The following is a 14,348-nucleotide window of genomic DNA, read 5'->3' as shown; positions in this document are numbered from 1 at the left end:
CATATCGATTACCTTCCTCTATTATTGTAACATGAAGTCTGGCTCGCTTCACAATGTCTTGTTAGCTTAGCTTAGCATAAAGATGGCGGGTGATCGTTTTATTCGTCTATGTTCGTATATTTTCGTAATAATCAAGAATATTCCCACCCACTTATCAGTAATAGGTCTGTAGCCTTAGTAGGTCCCACCCATAGCCCCCACATTGGAAAAATGAAGAAATTAGTGTTTGTAGTTTGTAGTTCTTTCAATGACGATTTTTACATCATTAATATGCAACTCTGGATGGAAACAAAGCTAATGTTAGCTAGTGGTCTTTTTGCTTGCTTGAACGCTAGTGTTGACTGCACCTTTTTGCATGTAGTGCAGAACTGCATTAAATTTTCATTTTATTTATGAAGTAGAACTTGCCAACAATATATGATGAAGTGTTTTGTTTATTAAGATGTACAACGGTTCCAGTACATTGTGTCTGAAATAAATTGACTAGAATAAATTGTTATCGTTCATTTCATTTGAACTGACAGTTTTTGTGTGATTTTTTTCCTATATGCATATTTATCTGGAATACATTTTTCTTACGTTTTATCAAAGTTTCTCATCCAGTGTCTGCTTGGTAGAGATACCTGTTACCTTCAGGCCAAATCCTTCTTCTGTCCATCATTCTCTTGCTTTCGTTTTCTGTTTTTGCTCTCTCTCTCTCTCTCTCTCTCACTATAGCTATCAAGTAACCTGCTTCAACCAGCCTTCACACATATTTGCTTATCCTTTGCTAAGCAGCCCGAGTGTTATGCAACAGCATAAACAGAATGAAGGTTGCTGCATTGTTAATGAGGATGTGAGGGTGTTTTTAGCACCTGAGTTGTTGTGGCACGTACTGAACGCTGTGTTAGTTTACACGGACAGAATGCATTACGCTCAAGTCATTAGCGATGGGAGCTCTTACAATGCTGAGGTGAAAGAGAAGGATGCCTCCAAACTCTAATGCCGTCACTTTCCACTGCAGTGTTTATTTAGACCGAAACCCTCCATCATTGCACATTATTAATATAATCCAAAGGGCTGAATGTCAGTGCTGTGCATCCGTAAACAAGTGAAATCTAGCTGTTGTCCTCGTACTTAACCTGAAAGTTTGGCAATGTAACCAACTTGCTTATTTATACCCATGTCTGAATGTGTAAGGTAGTGGGTTGTCGACCTTTTCTGATATACAAATTAGCAAAGAGCACATTTCGTGGTTTGCTAGTAGCTAATTAATCACTGGTTCAGAGGTCACGCCGCGCAAGGGCAGCGAGAGGCAGGTAAACAACGAACCAGCAACCTGTAAGAGCTGAGTGACAGCTAGTATTCAATTACAGTGTTTTATATGTGAGCTACACTTTTTATTACCCCTCCAAGTGGCAACTTTAAGTTGAAATGATGGCAGAACTGTTATATTTAATGAGAATATATATAGAGAATTCAGTCTTGATTGCATTTGGGAAGCAGAAATGGTGGGCAGGAGGATTAAACGTAAAATGTATTTTTATGCTTCACTGTGTTTTGTAAAAACAGCCACAGAGATGAGAAAAGCAGGTAAGATATGGAGGATTTGATTTTGTCATGTAGTTTTGATTCTCAGGAGAACAAAAAAAGAGACTACTTGTGTTACAAGTGTTTTTTTTTTTCAAAAGAGGGACATAAAGCTTGATTGCAGAATGCATGGATTTTATTTTAAGCCTAGTGGTCTTTACAAAACACATTTATTAGAAGCCTCAGCATGTTTGTGCTGGAATGTCGTACTTTGGACTGACACAGGGGTGTAAATACGATCTATAAGAACATTTTCTTCTCTATGGTTGGACTTGTTTGGGTCTGTCTTGGGTTTTTTTTCTGCCGTTTTCAATAAATACTATTTGACAAGCTTTGTTGAAGCCAATTCAATGTTTTGCTTCAGAATAATGGCACGTTTGGTTGTTAAGCTTAACAAACAGTCTGTTAGAATTTGATCACATTTTTTAGCTTAACATCATGTTTCTTACAGAGTACTACCATGTGTTCACAATAGAATGCAAATTCCTAGTTATCATTAAATATACAAAACTATTTCTACTATGATTATGCATTTGGTAGACTCTCATACACTGCCACAGAAGAACGATTTTTGGCCTAATGATTTTATAAATTACCATTAACATCTGAGAGCCTTTTTACACCTGGTCACTTCATGTGTTTTCTCTGATTGGATAGCTAGGGTTAGGGTTAGGGTTAGGTTAGGGTTAAGTTAGGGTCTGATTTGTTAAAACTGTTCTATTTACATTTGGCCACATAAATGCGTCTTGGCAAATGGATATGAATCTGATCTTCTACTCCAGTGCAAAATGCAAATACACTATTCATTAATCCACCTTAAAAAAACTTAAGAGACGTTTATACAACAAAAGGCAGCACTTACTGTATGTACACGCATCTCCTTGGTCGGCATGAACTGGAGCACGCAGTACAGAGCAGCAGCAGAGTGACGGCGCAGTGATTTAACGTACAGGTCACAAAACTCTCTCTCAAAGTTATATTTCTTTGTTTAATATCATTTCAGTGTGTCATTGGACTCTTTTATTGGTTCTACGAAGCTTTTTTACACACTGCCGTCGCTCCATAAAGCAATAAGCATGCCGTCTTTTGTTTGTTTGCCTCTTTGCTGGCTAACTTCTGGGTAACGTGTTTGCTTTTGGGTGGAGTTATGCACTGACATATTTCATCAATGCGTCCCAGACTCCCTCCTGAAGTGGTTTGAGCAATTGGATTAAAATCCGTCTCGAAAATGTTTTGGAGGGCATTTACACCTGTGCCCGGTTGCATGAAAGTCCCCAAGCTAAGAAATCCCTAAAATATAAGGTTAAGGGTCCCATAAAAAAAAATTGGTTTGCAAGAAAAACCCTTAACTGAACCTTAAGGCTGTCAATAAGTATTTACCCTTAAATGCTAAAGTATTACATCAAGTTCTGCTATGCGTTGCAACAAAGTCCTTAAGTCCCATTTTCCCTTAAAAACTTAAGGGACTATAACAGGTCCCTTAACGTCACACGCGATGGCTGATTTTATGGTTGTTTAAGAAAATGAAGTACCAACACTCATTTCTAACGTTTGAAATAATCCCTAGAGAAAAGTGATGCGCATTTATTAGGAGAATCGCGGTTTGATCGTCTGTCAATCTAAAGTGTTTTCAATTTGAATTACTTTCAGGTTTTATACATGCGGCACTTTACAGTCTGTTATTTGCGATGTTTTCATTCCCAAAATAACATAATTTCAATTTAATTATACATTGTACATGCGTGCGCTAATGGTGGTATGATCATTATCTTTGGAGGACAGGTTCGGTATTTTGCACTTAAAGCCCTGTTTATAGATTGTTTATGATTAAATAGAACGGTTTTGACTGAGGTTTGGGCGTATGACGCTGGGCCGGGAATTTTTGGGTGTTTGTTGTTTTGCATATTTTGCAGCGATTTTTGTGTGAGCATTTCAGTGAACACCCCTGACCACTCTGAGAGTTTCACGTCTTTGTAAACGAAAGTTTAATGTATTTTAGGAAGGATCGTTCCAGTGCACCTATGCAGACATTGTAGAGGTGTGGGGTGATACAACAAACACCCGAAAATTCTCGGGCCAGCGTTATATGTCCAAATTTCAGTCAAAACAGGGCTTTAAGTGTAAAATACCAAACTTGTCCTTTAAGTGCATGAAGAAATTATATCACTTAATATTTGTACCTCATTACAAATTTGAGTGTTAATGAACTTTACCTTTGTCTTTGAATCAAATTCAATTATCTGTATAATTCTTTCATAAATAATGCATAGCTTCGCCCTAGCAGTATCAACCAATCAGATTAAAAATGCTCATTGCTAGATTTAAACGAGGTGAAAGGGGATTATCATGAGGTGTCTGCAATTATCGAAAACATTTGTGAGGTCTTATCTGGGTTTAACTATACTTACTGGCAAATAAGTAACTTTTCAGAAGTTTGCAACAAGAGGTTTTAGAAACCTGACCTTTAGCACAAGTAGAGGATTGATCACATTGATTTTAGAGCGGCTGAATCTTGGCGAACGAGCAACTAAAGTAAATCAAAACAAAGTGCTAGCACCTCTTAAGAATCTATGGGCCAAATAAAGCGCAGACATACAGCGTTGGAACTTTGTTAGGGGCTGTACATTTTTTTTACCTGAAGTGAGACTAAACTCAGAATAATTGGCCCTTAAATTTCCTTTTCTCCCTTGCATGTTGATACAGCTACCGAATATTACCCGTCAAACCGTGCCGTGTACTTTTCACACTGCGAAAACAAATGAGCTTTACTAAAAATGAGCTTGTAACCTATTTTGTTGTAACTTCTCATGTTCATTTAAGTGCAAAGATTCAATAAACAAGAAACCAATATTTTGTTGTAAGCAAGCATTAGATGGTAAAGGTGATTACTACTGTAGATTGCTTTAACAGAAAAGATTGTTGGCAGACTCATACTTGGCTTGGCAATTGTAAACACCTGTCAAAGTGGCTGTCAGAGAAGATCTGCTGTAGGTGGTCCACGCCTACAGAATTTACACTTCATTAATTGAAATCCAAGGGTTTGTGTTTCACATGCTGAGGTGGACACCTGCTGCACGGAAGCTTACGAAAGGCTTATTAGAGTAAAAAAACTGCAGATATCTTTGGAGAGGAACATTTTAAAGGAAGAGTTCACCCATATACAGTACAATACTGCACAAAGGTCTTAGGCCAACACCAGCTTTGCTGCTTTAGCAGAATAATGACCATCTATATTTATTTTTCACTCTCTTTATTAAAGATACAAAAAGAGAAAAGTATGTACTCGAAATAAACAATTTTCTTAACAAAATGACAGTATTAAGTGTTTACCTCTCTTGGCAATAAACACATCTTGAACTCTTACAATTAAACTCTATGCACTGCAAAAAATGATTTTCAAGAAAAAAGGTTTTTAGTATTTTTGTCTTGTTTTCAGTTAAATATCTACAAATTCTTAAATTAAGATTATTTTTCTTGATGAGAAAAACAACCCAATTTAAGTGATTTTGTGCATAAAACAAGCAAAAAAAATCTGCCAATGGGGTAAGCAAAAAAAATCTTGAATATTTTTCTTAAACACTAAATTCAAGAAAAATTAGCTTACCCCATTGGCAGATATTTTTGCTTGTTTTATGCACAAAATCGCTTAAATTTGATATTTTTGGTCTAAAAACTAGACTTATTTTCTTGGGTCGTTTTGCTCATAAAGAAAAAGCATCTTAATTTAAGAATTTTTAGATATTTTAACTGACAAAAAAACAAGGCAAAAATACTAAAAAAAAAATTATTGAAAATCATTTTTTTGCAGTGTGTGTGCATAAAACAAGCAAAAAATCTGCCAATGGGATAAGCAAAATTTTCTTGAATTTTTCTTGAATTTAGTGTTTAAGAAAAAATTTCAACATTCTTTTGCTTACCCCATTGCTTACCCAGTTTGCTTGTTTTATGCACAAAATCGCTTAAATTTGATATTTTTGGTCTAAAAACTAGACTTATTTTCTTGCGCCCTTTTGCTCATTAAAAAAATCATCTTAATTTAAGAATCTTTAGATATTTTTACTGAAAACAAGACAAAAATATTAATATATTAAATATTTTTTCTTGAAAATAATTTTTTGCAGTGTGGCTGCATATTCTGTTGGGGAAAATGAACGAATAATAAAGATATCTTTAATAAACTAACATCCTCTTGTTTTTTTTTCAGGAGAGGAGAACGCACCAGGTTGGCTGTCCGCTGAAGATAATGGGAAGATAAAAGCTTCACTCTGCTGTCCTCTCTTTGTATATCGCATGCCTGTATTTCCTTCAAAAGCCCAGGAATGGAAGGTGAGTACTTAAAAGCGTCATTATACTGTTCTGATGTCCAACAATCAAAACTGCGGCCTGTTTTTTCAGCACTCATGAAAAAAGTATTTGCAAGTTCATAGTTATTTTCCAGAAGAAAGTCTGACCAGGGGATGATCTCGGAGGAACATTGCCAGAATTGTGGAATTACAAGGTGACATGGAACTTTTCCAGTCAGGCTAGTAGGACAGAAAGAGTTTTTGTGGATCAATATCAGCTGTTAGGAACGGCAAGCTCCTCGTAGATCAAACGTTGAACTCGGGGTAGAGACGGTCTGAAAGAGCTTTGGAGTCAGTCGGAACGGAACGAAATCAATTTTACTGTCTGGAAGATGATATTTCGGGCTAGATTTTCAGTCCTAACTAAGTTAGATGTCTTGCCCCTGATCGGTAGATTTAGGTGCCAAATTACCACAGTCACAATGCGAGGATATTATAAAGTGATCACGTAATTACCTTAATGACTGCAAGACACCCGAGTGCAAATCAATCAAGGCCATATTAAATAAAGATTCCTTATTGAAACCCAATAGATGAGAAGTCGAGGCTGAAATGGCTCGATCGTTTCTCATTCTGCAAGAGCTTGAATGGGAAATCGGCAGTATGCGGTCGTACTTCACTGCTTTCCAGAACAGTCTTCGGAGGGCCCTAAAATTTTTAGGGATTCTTTTGTATTAGGCTGCGGTGCTCACTTGATGTTTTTGTTGAAGGTAATGTGAGCACTAGATCAGATTTTCACAAAGGATTGTTTTTTATGGGTTGATGTCGGGTTGTTTGTTGCTGAAAAATACTATGAAACATAAAGTACTACACTTTTAGTTTAGGATCACTTGACTGAAATCTTTCTTGTTTTCTGTTTGATGTATGAAGGCATGTGTTTAAATGTTTGAAATTAGTTTTGTAGACAAATATAATTGTACTTTTTTAACACTAAGTGAACATTTTTGGAAATGCACACTGTCATTGGGACAATACTCTTTAAGAAGGTCTTAATATGCAGTGTTGGGGTAACGCATTACAAGTAACGTGCATTACGTAATTATATAACTTTTCTGAAGTAACGGGTAAAGTAATGCATTACTTTTGAAATGTACACATTAATATTTGAGTTACTTTTTTTAAAAAGTAATTCAAGTTACTTTTTTAGTTTAATTAATTTGATAAAAAAAAGATGTACTGATTTAAACTGAACGCATAGTCACATTATGCACTGTATGCGTACACGCCTGCGTGGGAACAGTTTAAGTCAGAAACTGAGATGGCAGGACAGAGCTAAAAAATTTTGTGATGAAATGTGTAATAAGGTGTATTTTATGACTTTTTAGTCATAAATACACCAGCAAGGCAAAGAGATCAAGCCTCAGCCAAGAAAAAGTAATGCAAAAGTAACTAAAAAGTAACATAAGCATTACTTTCTATGAAAAGTAACTAAGTAACGCAATTAGTTACTTTTTATGGGAGTAACTTAATATTGTAATGCATTAGTTTTAAAAGTAACTTTCCCCAACACTGCTAATATGTACCATATATGTTCAGATACATTTGGTACCAATATACATTCGGTACCTTTGAGTACTTATGCCCTTTATATGTACACAGGTGTACTTTCTGAATGGGTACCACCCCAGTGACACCTTTTGTACCTTTTTCTGCTTGCTTTTCTTCTTGCTTAGATCACATAGTATTGTATTAGCAGTGCAAAAGGTTGTTGGTTCGATACCCAGAAAACACTTACTGTAATATTAATAAAGAAATTAATTCCCTGTCATTTTTAGATGAAAGCATCTGCCAAATGCATAAATGTGAATGTAAAATAATAATGTTATGGTATTATTAGTTATTCCATAAAAATAATAAAAAAAATATGTTTTGCTTTTGTTTGGTAGTGTACACTCTTAGAAAAAAGGTACAAAAGTTGTCACTGGGGTGGTAATTTTTCGAAAAGGACACTTTTGTATCTAAAAGGTGCATATTGGTACCTCAAAGGTACATATTTGTACCAGAATGGTACATATTTTAAAAGGTACCTTTCCACTGACAACCTTTGTACCTTTTTTCTGAGAGTGTAGATGTTTGTAACATTTCAAAATAATAGAGTTGTCAGAGATGTCTATTAATTTGGTCGAGATTCCAATTTTTGGGGTAATTGTGCTCCGCCTGTCTGGTTACTTGCAGAGAAGCCTTCTGCCTTTTCGTCAGTATCTTTCCAATCACAACCGCCACTGGGTGTCTTATTTAACAATGCCAAAACCTCAAACATCTTACCTTCAGGTTTTGGCAGCCTGTGCACTTGGCAGAACATTCAGTGGTGCAGGGATTGAAAGTCATAAGATGGTGAGAAAAAGGGGCACTTGAAGACCAAGATCAAAGGAGAAAAGCCGCTGGGGGCTTCACTCATTTCCAGTAATAAAATGGACGTTCTGTAGCATCATACCATGAACAACTGATCTGTACGCACACGGTTCTGCCATGTTTGTACAAGCCTGCTGGGTGGACCTGTTAGGCGGAGGAGATAACTTATCGGTTCCTTCAGTTCTGACTCGGATCAGTGGCGTCTCTTTGTCCCACCCCTAACTAATCCACCAGGCAACATGTGACCCACTTCTAAGTAAATAAACAGCAATACCTTACAAATAGACTGTAGTAACCATATGTGCGTTCATCTTTGAAGTTTAGCTTGTATAAACAGATAATTGAAAGATGGCATGAAATGATGGGGGACAGGAAGTACGGGACTGTCATATCCAAACCCAAGTGTGTCAGAACATGTTCACTAACCGTCTGGCTATTCCTTGACATGTTTGAAAACCCTTCACCAAATATCATCTTTAGCTGTAAAATGAAGCTTTACGCTAAAAGTGCTCAGAACTATAAAGATGTCTCGTGGGAAGAGAAAGAAACAAAATCTGTTTCACTATGAAGCATTAGGATGAAGAGAAGATGGCTGGTGTTTTTAATACCGTGGAGATTTCATCCCGGGTGCTTTTGAAGAGTAGGAGGACAAGCTGGAAAAATAATTTTTAAAGATATCTGGTTTGGCTTTATACTTTTTGGGATTAACACGGCGGAAAATGATTGGGAATCACTTTCATACTTAAACCAATGTCACGGTACTGTGCAATGACTACGGCCTTCCCAAGCTTATTGTTCTGGGACCGGTTTAACTTACTTTGGAGACTTGTGCTTTATAGTTTTGTTGTTGTTGTCGATAGCCAGTTGTTTCTCTCAAGTCATTAAAATCAGCTCTACCCTAATTTCATGCGCAAACCTCGGAGGCTTGTTTTACAAACACACTGACAAAAAATATGGTCAAAAATGTCCCTAGCTGTCAAACTTTCTAAAAATACACATACAAAGTTTATATTAGTACCTCAAATGTACATAAATGGTATATATTTGGACCCTTATTTGGAGTCTTATCTTATAGTGGTCTGAATGTATAAATTCACATTTAAATATATGCATTTGGCAAATGTTTTAATCCAAAGTGATTTACAGTGCATTCGAACTATGCACTCACCTAAAGGATTATTAGGAACACCATACTAATACTGTGTTTGACCCCCTTTCACCTTCAGAACTGCCTTAATTCTATGTGGCATTGCTGCTGAAAGCATTCTTTAGAAATGTTGGCCCATATTGATAGGATAGCATCTTGCAGTTAATGGAGATTTGTGGGATGCACATCCAGGACACAAAGCTCCCGTTCCACCACATCCCAAAGATGCTCTATTGGGTTGAGATCTGGTGATTGTGGGGGCCATTTTAGTACAGTGAACTCATTTTCATGTTCAAGAAACCAATCTGAAATGATTCGAGCTTTGTGACATCACATGGTGCATTATCCTGCTGGAAGTAGCCATCAGGGGATGGGTACTTGGTGGTCATAAAGGGATGGACATGGTCAGAAACAATGCTAAGGTAGGCCGTGCCCAATTGGCACTAAGGGACCTAAAGTGTGCCAAGAAAACATCCCCCACACCATTACACCACCAGCCTGCACAGTGGTAACAAGGCATGATGGATCCATGTTCTCATTCTGTTTACGCCAAATTCTGACAGAAATCGAGACTTATCAGACCAGGCAACATTTTTCCAGTCTTTAACTGTCTAATTTTGGTGAGCTTGTGCAAATTGTAGCCTCTTTTTCCTATTTTTAGTGGAGATGAGTGGTACCCGGTGGGGTCTTCTGCTGTTGTAGCCCATCCGCCTTAAGGTTGTGCGTATTGTGGCTTCACAAATCCTTTGCTGCATACCTCAGTTGTAACGAGTGGTTATTTCAGTCAAAGTTGCTCTTCTATCAGCTTGAATAAGTCGGCCCATTCTCCTCTGACCTCTAGCATCAACAAGGCACCCACAGGACTGCCACATACTGGATGTTTTTCCCTTTTCACACCATTCTTTGTAAACCTTAGAAATGGTTGTGCATGAAAATCCCAGTAACTGAGCAGATTGTGAAATACTTAAATGACTTTTTTTGTCATTCTGACATTCAGTTTGGAGTTCAGGATATTGTCTTGACCAGGACCACACCCCTAAATGCATTGAACCAACTGCTATGTGATTGGTTGATTAGATAATTGCATTAATGAGAAATTGAACAGGTGTTCCTAATAATCCTTTAGCTGAGTGTACATTTAATGTGTGTTCCCTGAGATTCGAACCAATGACCTTTGCGCTACAGCAGTGCTCTGCCAATTGGCTTACAGGAACACTCAGTTGAAAACTCTGTCAAGGAATCTATTTATAACTTAATTCAAAGAGGGACTGATAGTGCCGTCATTGACACAAGGATGTTACAGCTGGGAGGAAAAAGAAAGAACTCTTGTCTCAAGCTGATCCTCAATGCCGGAGACCAGACAGAGAGTTCATGAAATATTGATCAGAAGTCCTGGAGAAAGGTGCCGTCTGTCTAACATAGCAACCTTATGTTGATTCCAGCATGTTTTCATCTAAAATCAAAATGAGTTCATGCTTTCCACAATATTCTATGTGCATATGTGAGGGTTCATCTACTTTCATTCCCTGTGTGACTTCTGCGTTTCATCTTCCTCATCTTCGTCAGTAAGGAACACACGCCACAGCATGGATTAAAAGCGTTATCCTTCACATCTCCGCTGGACTCCTGACTTTCCTCTCGTATGCTGAAATACATCCATAAAGCAAGTAGAAATACATATGCACTGAGCTGCAGCAGCATCTGTATTTAAAAAAAAATCTCAGGACAAAATCCAGGACACTTTGCTTTATTAATTGCTGATGGCTTAACCCTCTTTTTCTTCTGCTTCTTTATCTCCAAGGATCAGTGTAGTTCATTTACAGCCCTTTCACTTTCAGTTTTTTCCCCAGCCTTATATTGTTTGACTATCTATCACTTGATTATCTGCAGAGTTCAGGCCGGGGAAAGACTCACACATCCTTATTATACTGGTCAGAAAGTGTGAATCTGATTTCTTTACTGTCCGTTGAGACCACAGTGGACCTGTCAGCAGTCTTGAAGCTTGGCATTGTAGAGTTTGGTGACAACACACAAGTGAAAAGTATCAAAATCTGTTTTTGCCTGTGACTTTGGCCATGTCTTGTGTTAAGCCAGCCTCGTCTCACTGTTAATACGTAGTATTAAAGGTCCCGTTCTTTCTGTGTTTTTGAAGCTTTGATTGTGTTTATAGTGCGCAATATAGCATGTGTTCATGTTTCACATGTAAAATGCAGTATTTTTCACACAATTTACTTATCTCAATAGTGCTGTTTTCACTGTCCTCAAAACGGGCTGATGTCTTCCTTGTTCTATGAAGTCCCTCCTTCAGAAATACGTATCGAGTTCTGATTGTGTAGTTTGTTTAGTGTGTTGTGATTTGATAGCAGCTTAGCTTGCCGTTAGCTTAGCTGGCGACTGACGTAATCCTGTGGGCGGAGTTTAGTCAAAAAACTGTTCTAGTGACGTCCTTAAACAGGAAGTAGAGGGCTGTAGTCCAAACCGCCCGTTCACTGTAGGCTTTGAAAGGCGAATTCTGTTAAAGAAAATTTATTGCATGGCAGTGAACTTTGAGCTTTATCATTTTACAAGTATTATTTATGCTATTATAGCAACATTACACACTAACTAGGGTTTGAAAAATGGGATCAGGAAGAACGTGGCCTTTAACACGTAACTTTCAAAAACACAACATTTATTTTTGTATGTTTAAATAGATGCTGAAGCGTACAATGTAGGCATATTTGCAACATTTAATTACGTTTTACAGCTACTAAACACAAAACATTTAGACAAGGCAGGGCAAGTTTATTTGTGTAGCACATTTCATACACAGAATTAATTTAAAGTGCTTTAGAAAGAAATGAGAAAACAATCTAATAGAAAAAAATTGTAAATTGACAAATCTTTCATAAAGATTGCTGTATAATTTTCCCTACCATTTTATTGATAACGTTACCACCCTAACCGTACCCCAACCCCTACTCTAAACCCCAAAAATATATAATGTATTCTTTATATATTATACATTGTAATGGACCGAAATGTGTAGGACATTTTTTGTAATAGTAGCAATGTAGCATTTAAAAGATATTTTAAGCCGCTAATACAGTCCTAACCAAAACAGTTTTAAACAGTATTAAAAACATGTACTTTTAGAAATTAAAAGCATAACAGACAGACAAATCTAATCACAATAATTTATGTATTTCAAATTTTCAAAAGCAGTACCGAAAGCAGTTAAGACAACGATGTGCTGCAGACGCGGTCCTCTCTGGAGTATGAAGTACAGAGAAGTATTAAAGTCGCCATGAACGGATGTATCGATTGCCTAATTTTCCCCGTGGTGACGTATAGACGGTTTCATTGGATGCACGTGATACACGTCTGGATCTGAACTTATTCTGGTTTCGTTTTTTTAATGGTCTGACTAGTTGCTAAACTGATCTCTTGAACAAATGCCTCATCGAAAATAACACGTTTTGGTGTCCTATGTATAATCTATGTGTTGTTTTTTTGCTTGTTATATAAATAAACTACGTTTAAAGTATTTTTTTGTTATTTATTATAGCGGAGTTTACCGGAAGTTACGTGCGGACCATGACAGCCGCTTGTTTATGTTGTTACTGCTGAAACCGTCTATATCTGAGTAAAACCAACTACTGTTATGTGCTGGATTTGAATTTGTCCATCGAGATCTGATTGGATCGTTTAAAGTTGAGTCGTGTTGCTAATTGCTAATCGCAGCGACCTTCTCCTGGAAGATTTGCGTTTTTGATTAAAGATTATTAAAGATTTGATAAAAAACAATGAAGCTCATTTGTAAAAAAAAAATACCACAATATTACAAAACAAATGACAGTTTTTCCATTTTATTTTCATGGTTATTAATCCAGGATAACGTTTATCGAGCTTCTCTCTGTAAAGGCGTGCATTTTAAACTTCAAATGTACATAGACTGAAAGACAGCAATGTCGCAAATCTGTGATGTATTTCATAATGAATGCAAGATTTGACGGTACAACCACACTTGACATAAAACACACACATATTCTCAAGAGATCACATTGGTTGAGCATTGCAGCCGTCAAGAGTAACAAGTGTGTGTCGGTAATAACAACGGGCGAGCTTAAACAAGGAGTTTTTCGGCATCAGTCCAAGCTGGAAAATCCATTTTAAGGTCATAGCTGTGCTTGAGCATGGTAGCTGGTTTAAAACTAGTTATTAGCTGGTTAACAGCTTAATCTGGATTTTCCAGAAGAGATGGGGATACAAATTTAGTGTTTCCCCTACCGCCACAAGAGAGCCGGAAATCATGAAGCTGTTCTTAAAATACCCACAAGCTCCTTGACCGGCCAACCATAAATTTCCTCTTAACGTATCAATATTTCCCGTGGCTCAGAGACTCATGTGCAGCCTAGGGTTTTTTCAGCACACCATAGTTGGCAGCAAACAGCCCGCTAGCACGAAGATGTATCTGTTATGGTTTCGCCTCAGGGTTGCGACGAGGATTTACCACATTAAGCCACGTGAATAGCCCGCGGCGGCAAGGCTATTGCAGCATCCGTGCGGAGATCTTGTTCTGCGAGAGGCCTTTTTCCGGTAATAAGCCCAGATGCCGTACTGGCTTTGTGCTTGACCATTTGATCCCCCCTCCAGTTATGAGAGCCATATTAGATTGTAATGATATCTCGGGTGAACCGTGATATGAGAGGGCCACCAGAAATGGTGTGAATAGAGAACGTATGTCTTATTAGAAGATAAAGAAAAGCTGTGTGGAAAAGCACTTTTTACTTTGTGAATACTTGAAATGATTTCTAGAGAGTATAACTACATGGAAGTAAGTAAATTATCAGTTAAATAACCTAAGATAGATATTATGTGCTCTGTAGGGTGAGATCTGACCCCGGCATTCATATTGTCAATCTTTCTCATCAATAGAGGGCAGTGTGGTACTTCCA

The 14,348-nt window shown here is 37.4% G+C and overlaps 1 protein-coding gene across 4 annotated transcripts in view; it reads left to right on the top strand.

Annotated features, from left to right (window-relative positions):
- The window catches only part of arhgef10la (Rho guanine nucleotide exchange factor (GEF) 10-like a), a 161,842-nt gene that overhangs the window by 92,454 nt on the left and 55,040 nt on the right, over positions 1-14,348 (top strand). For all 4 annotated transcript variants that reach the window (XM_055183277.2, XM_055183279.2, XM_055183278.2 and 1 more), the window contains one exon: positions 5,774-5,895. In XM_055183277.2, coding sequence (XP_055039252.2) covers positions 5,774-5,895 — 122 coding nt within the window. The remainder of the gene's footprint in view (positions 1-5,773; positions 5,896-14,348) is intronic.

This window comes from Misgurnus anguillicaudatus, chromosome 14 (assembly GCF_027580225.2).
Source record: "Misgurnus anguillicaudatus chromosome 14, ASM2758022v2, whole genome shotgun sequence".
NCBI lineage: Eukaryota > Metazoa > Chordata > Actinopteri > Cypriniformes > Cobitidae > Misgurnus > Misgurnus anguillicaudatus.
Note: the sequence above shows the minus strand (reverse complement) of the source record. Positions and strands in the feature narration are given on the sequence as shown.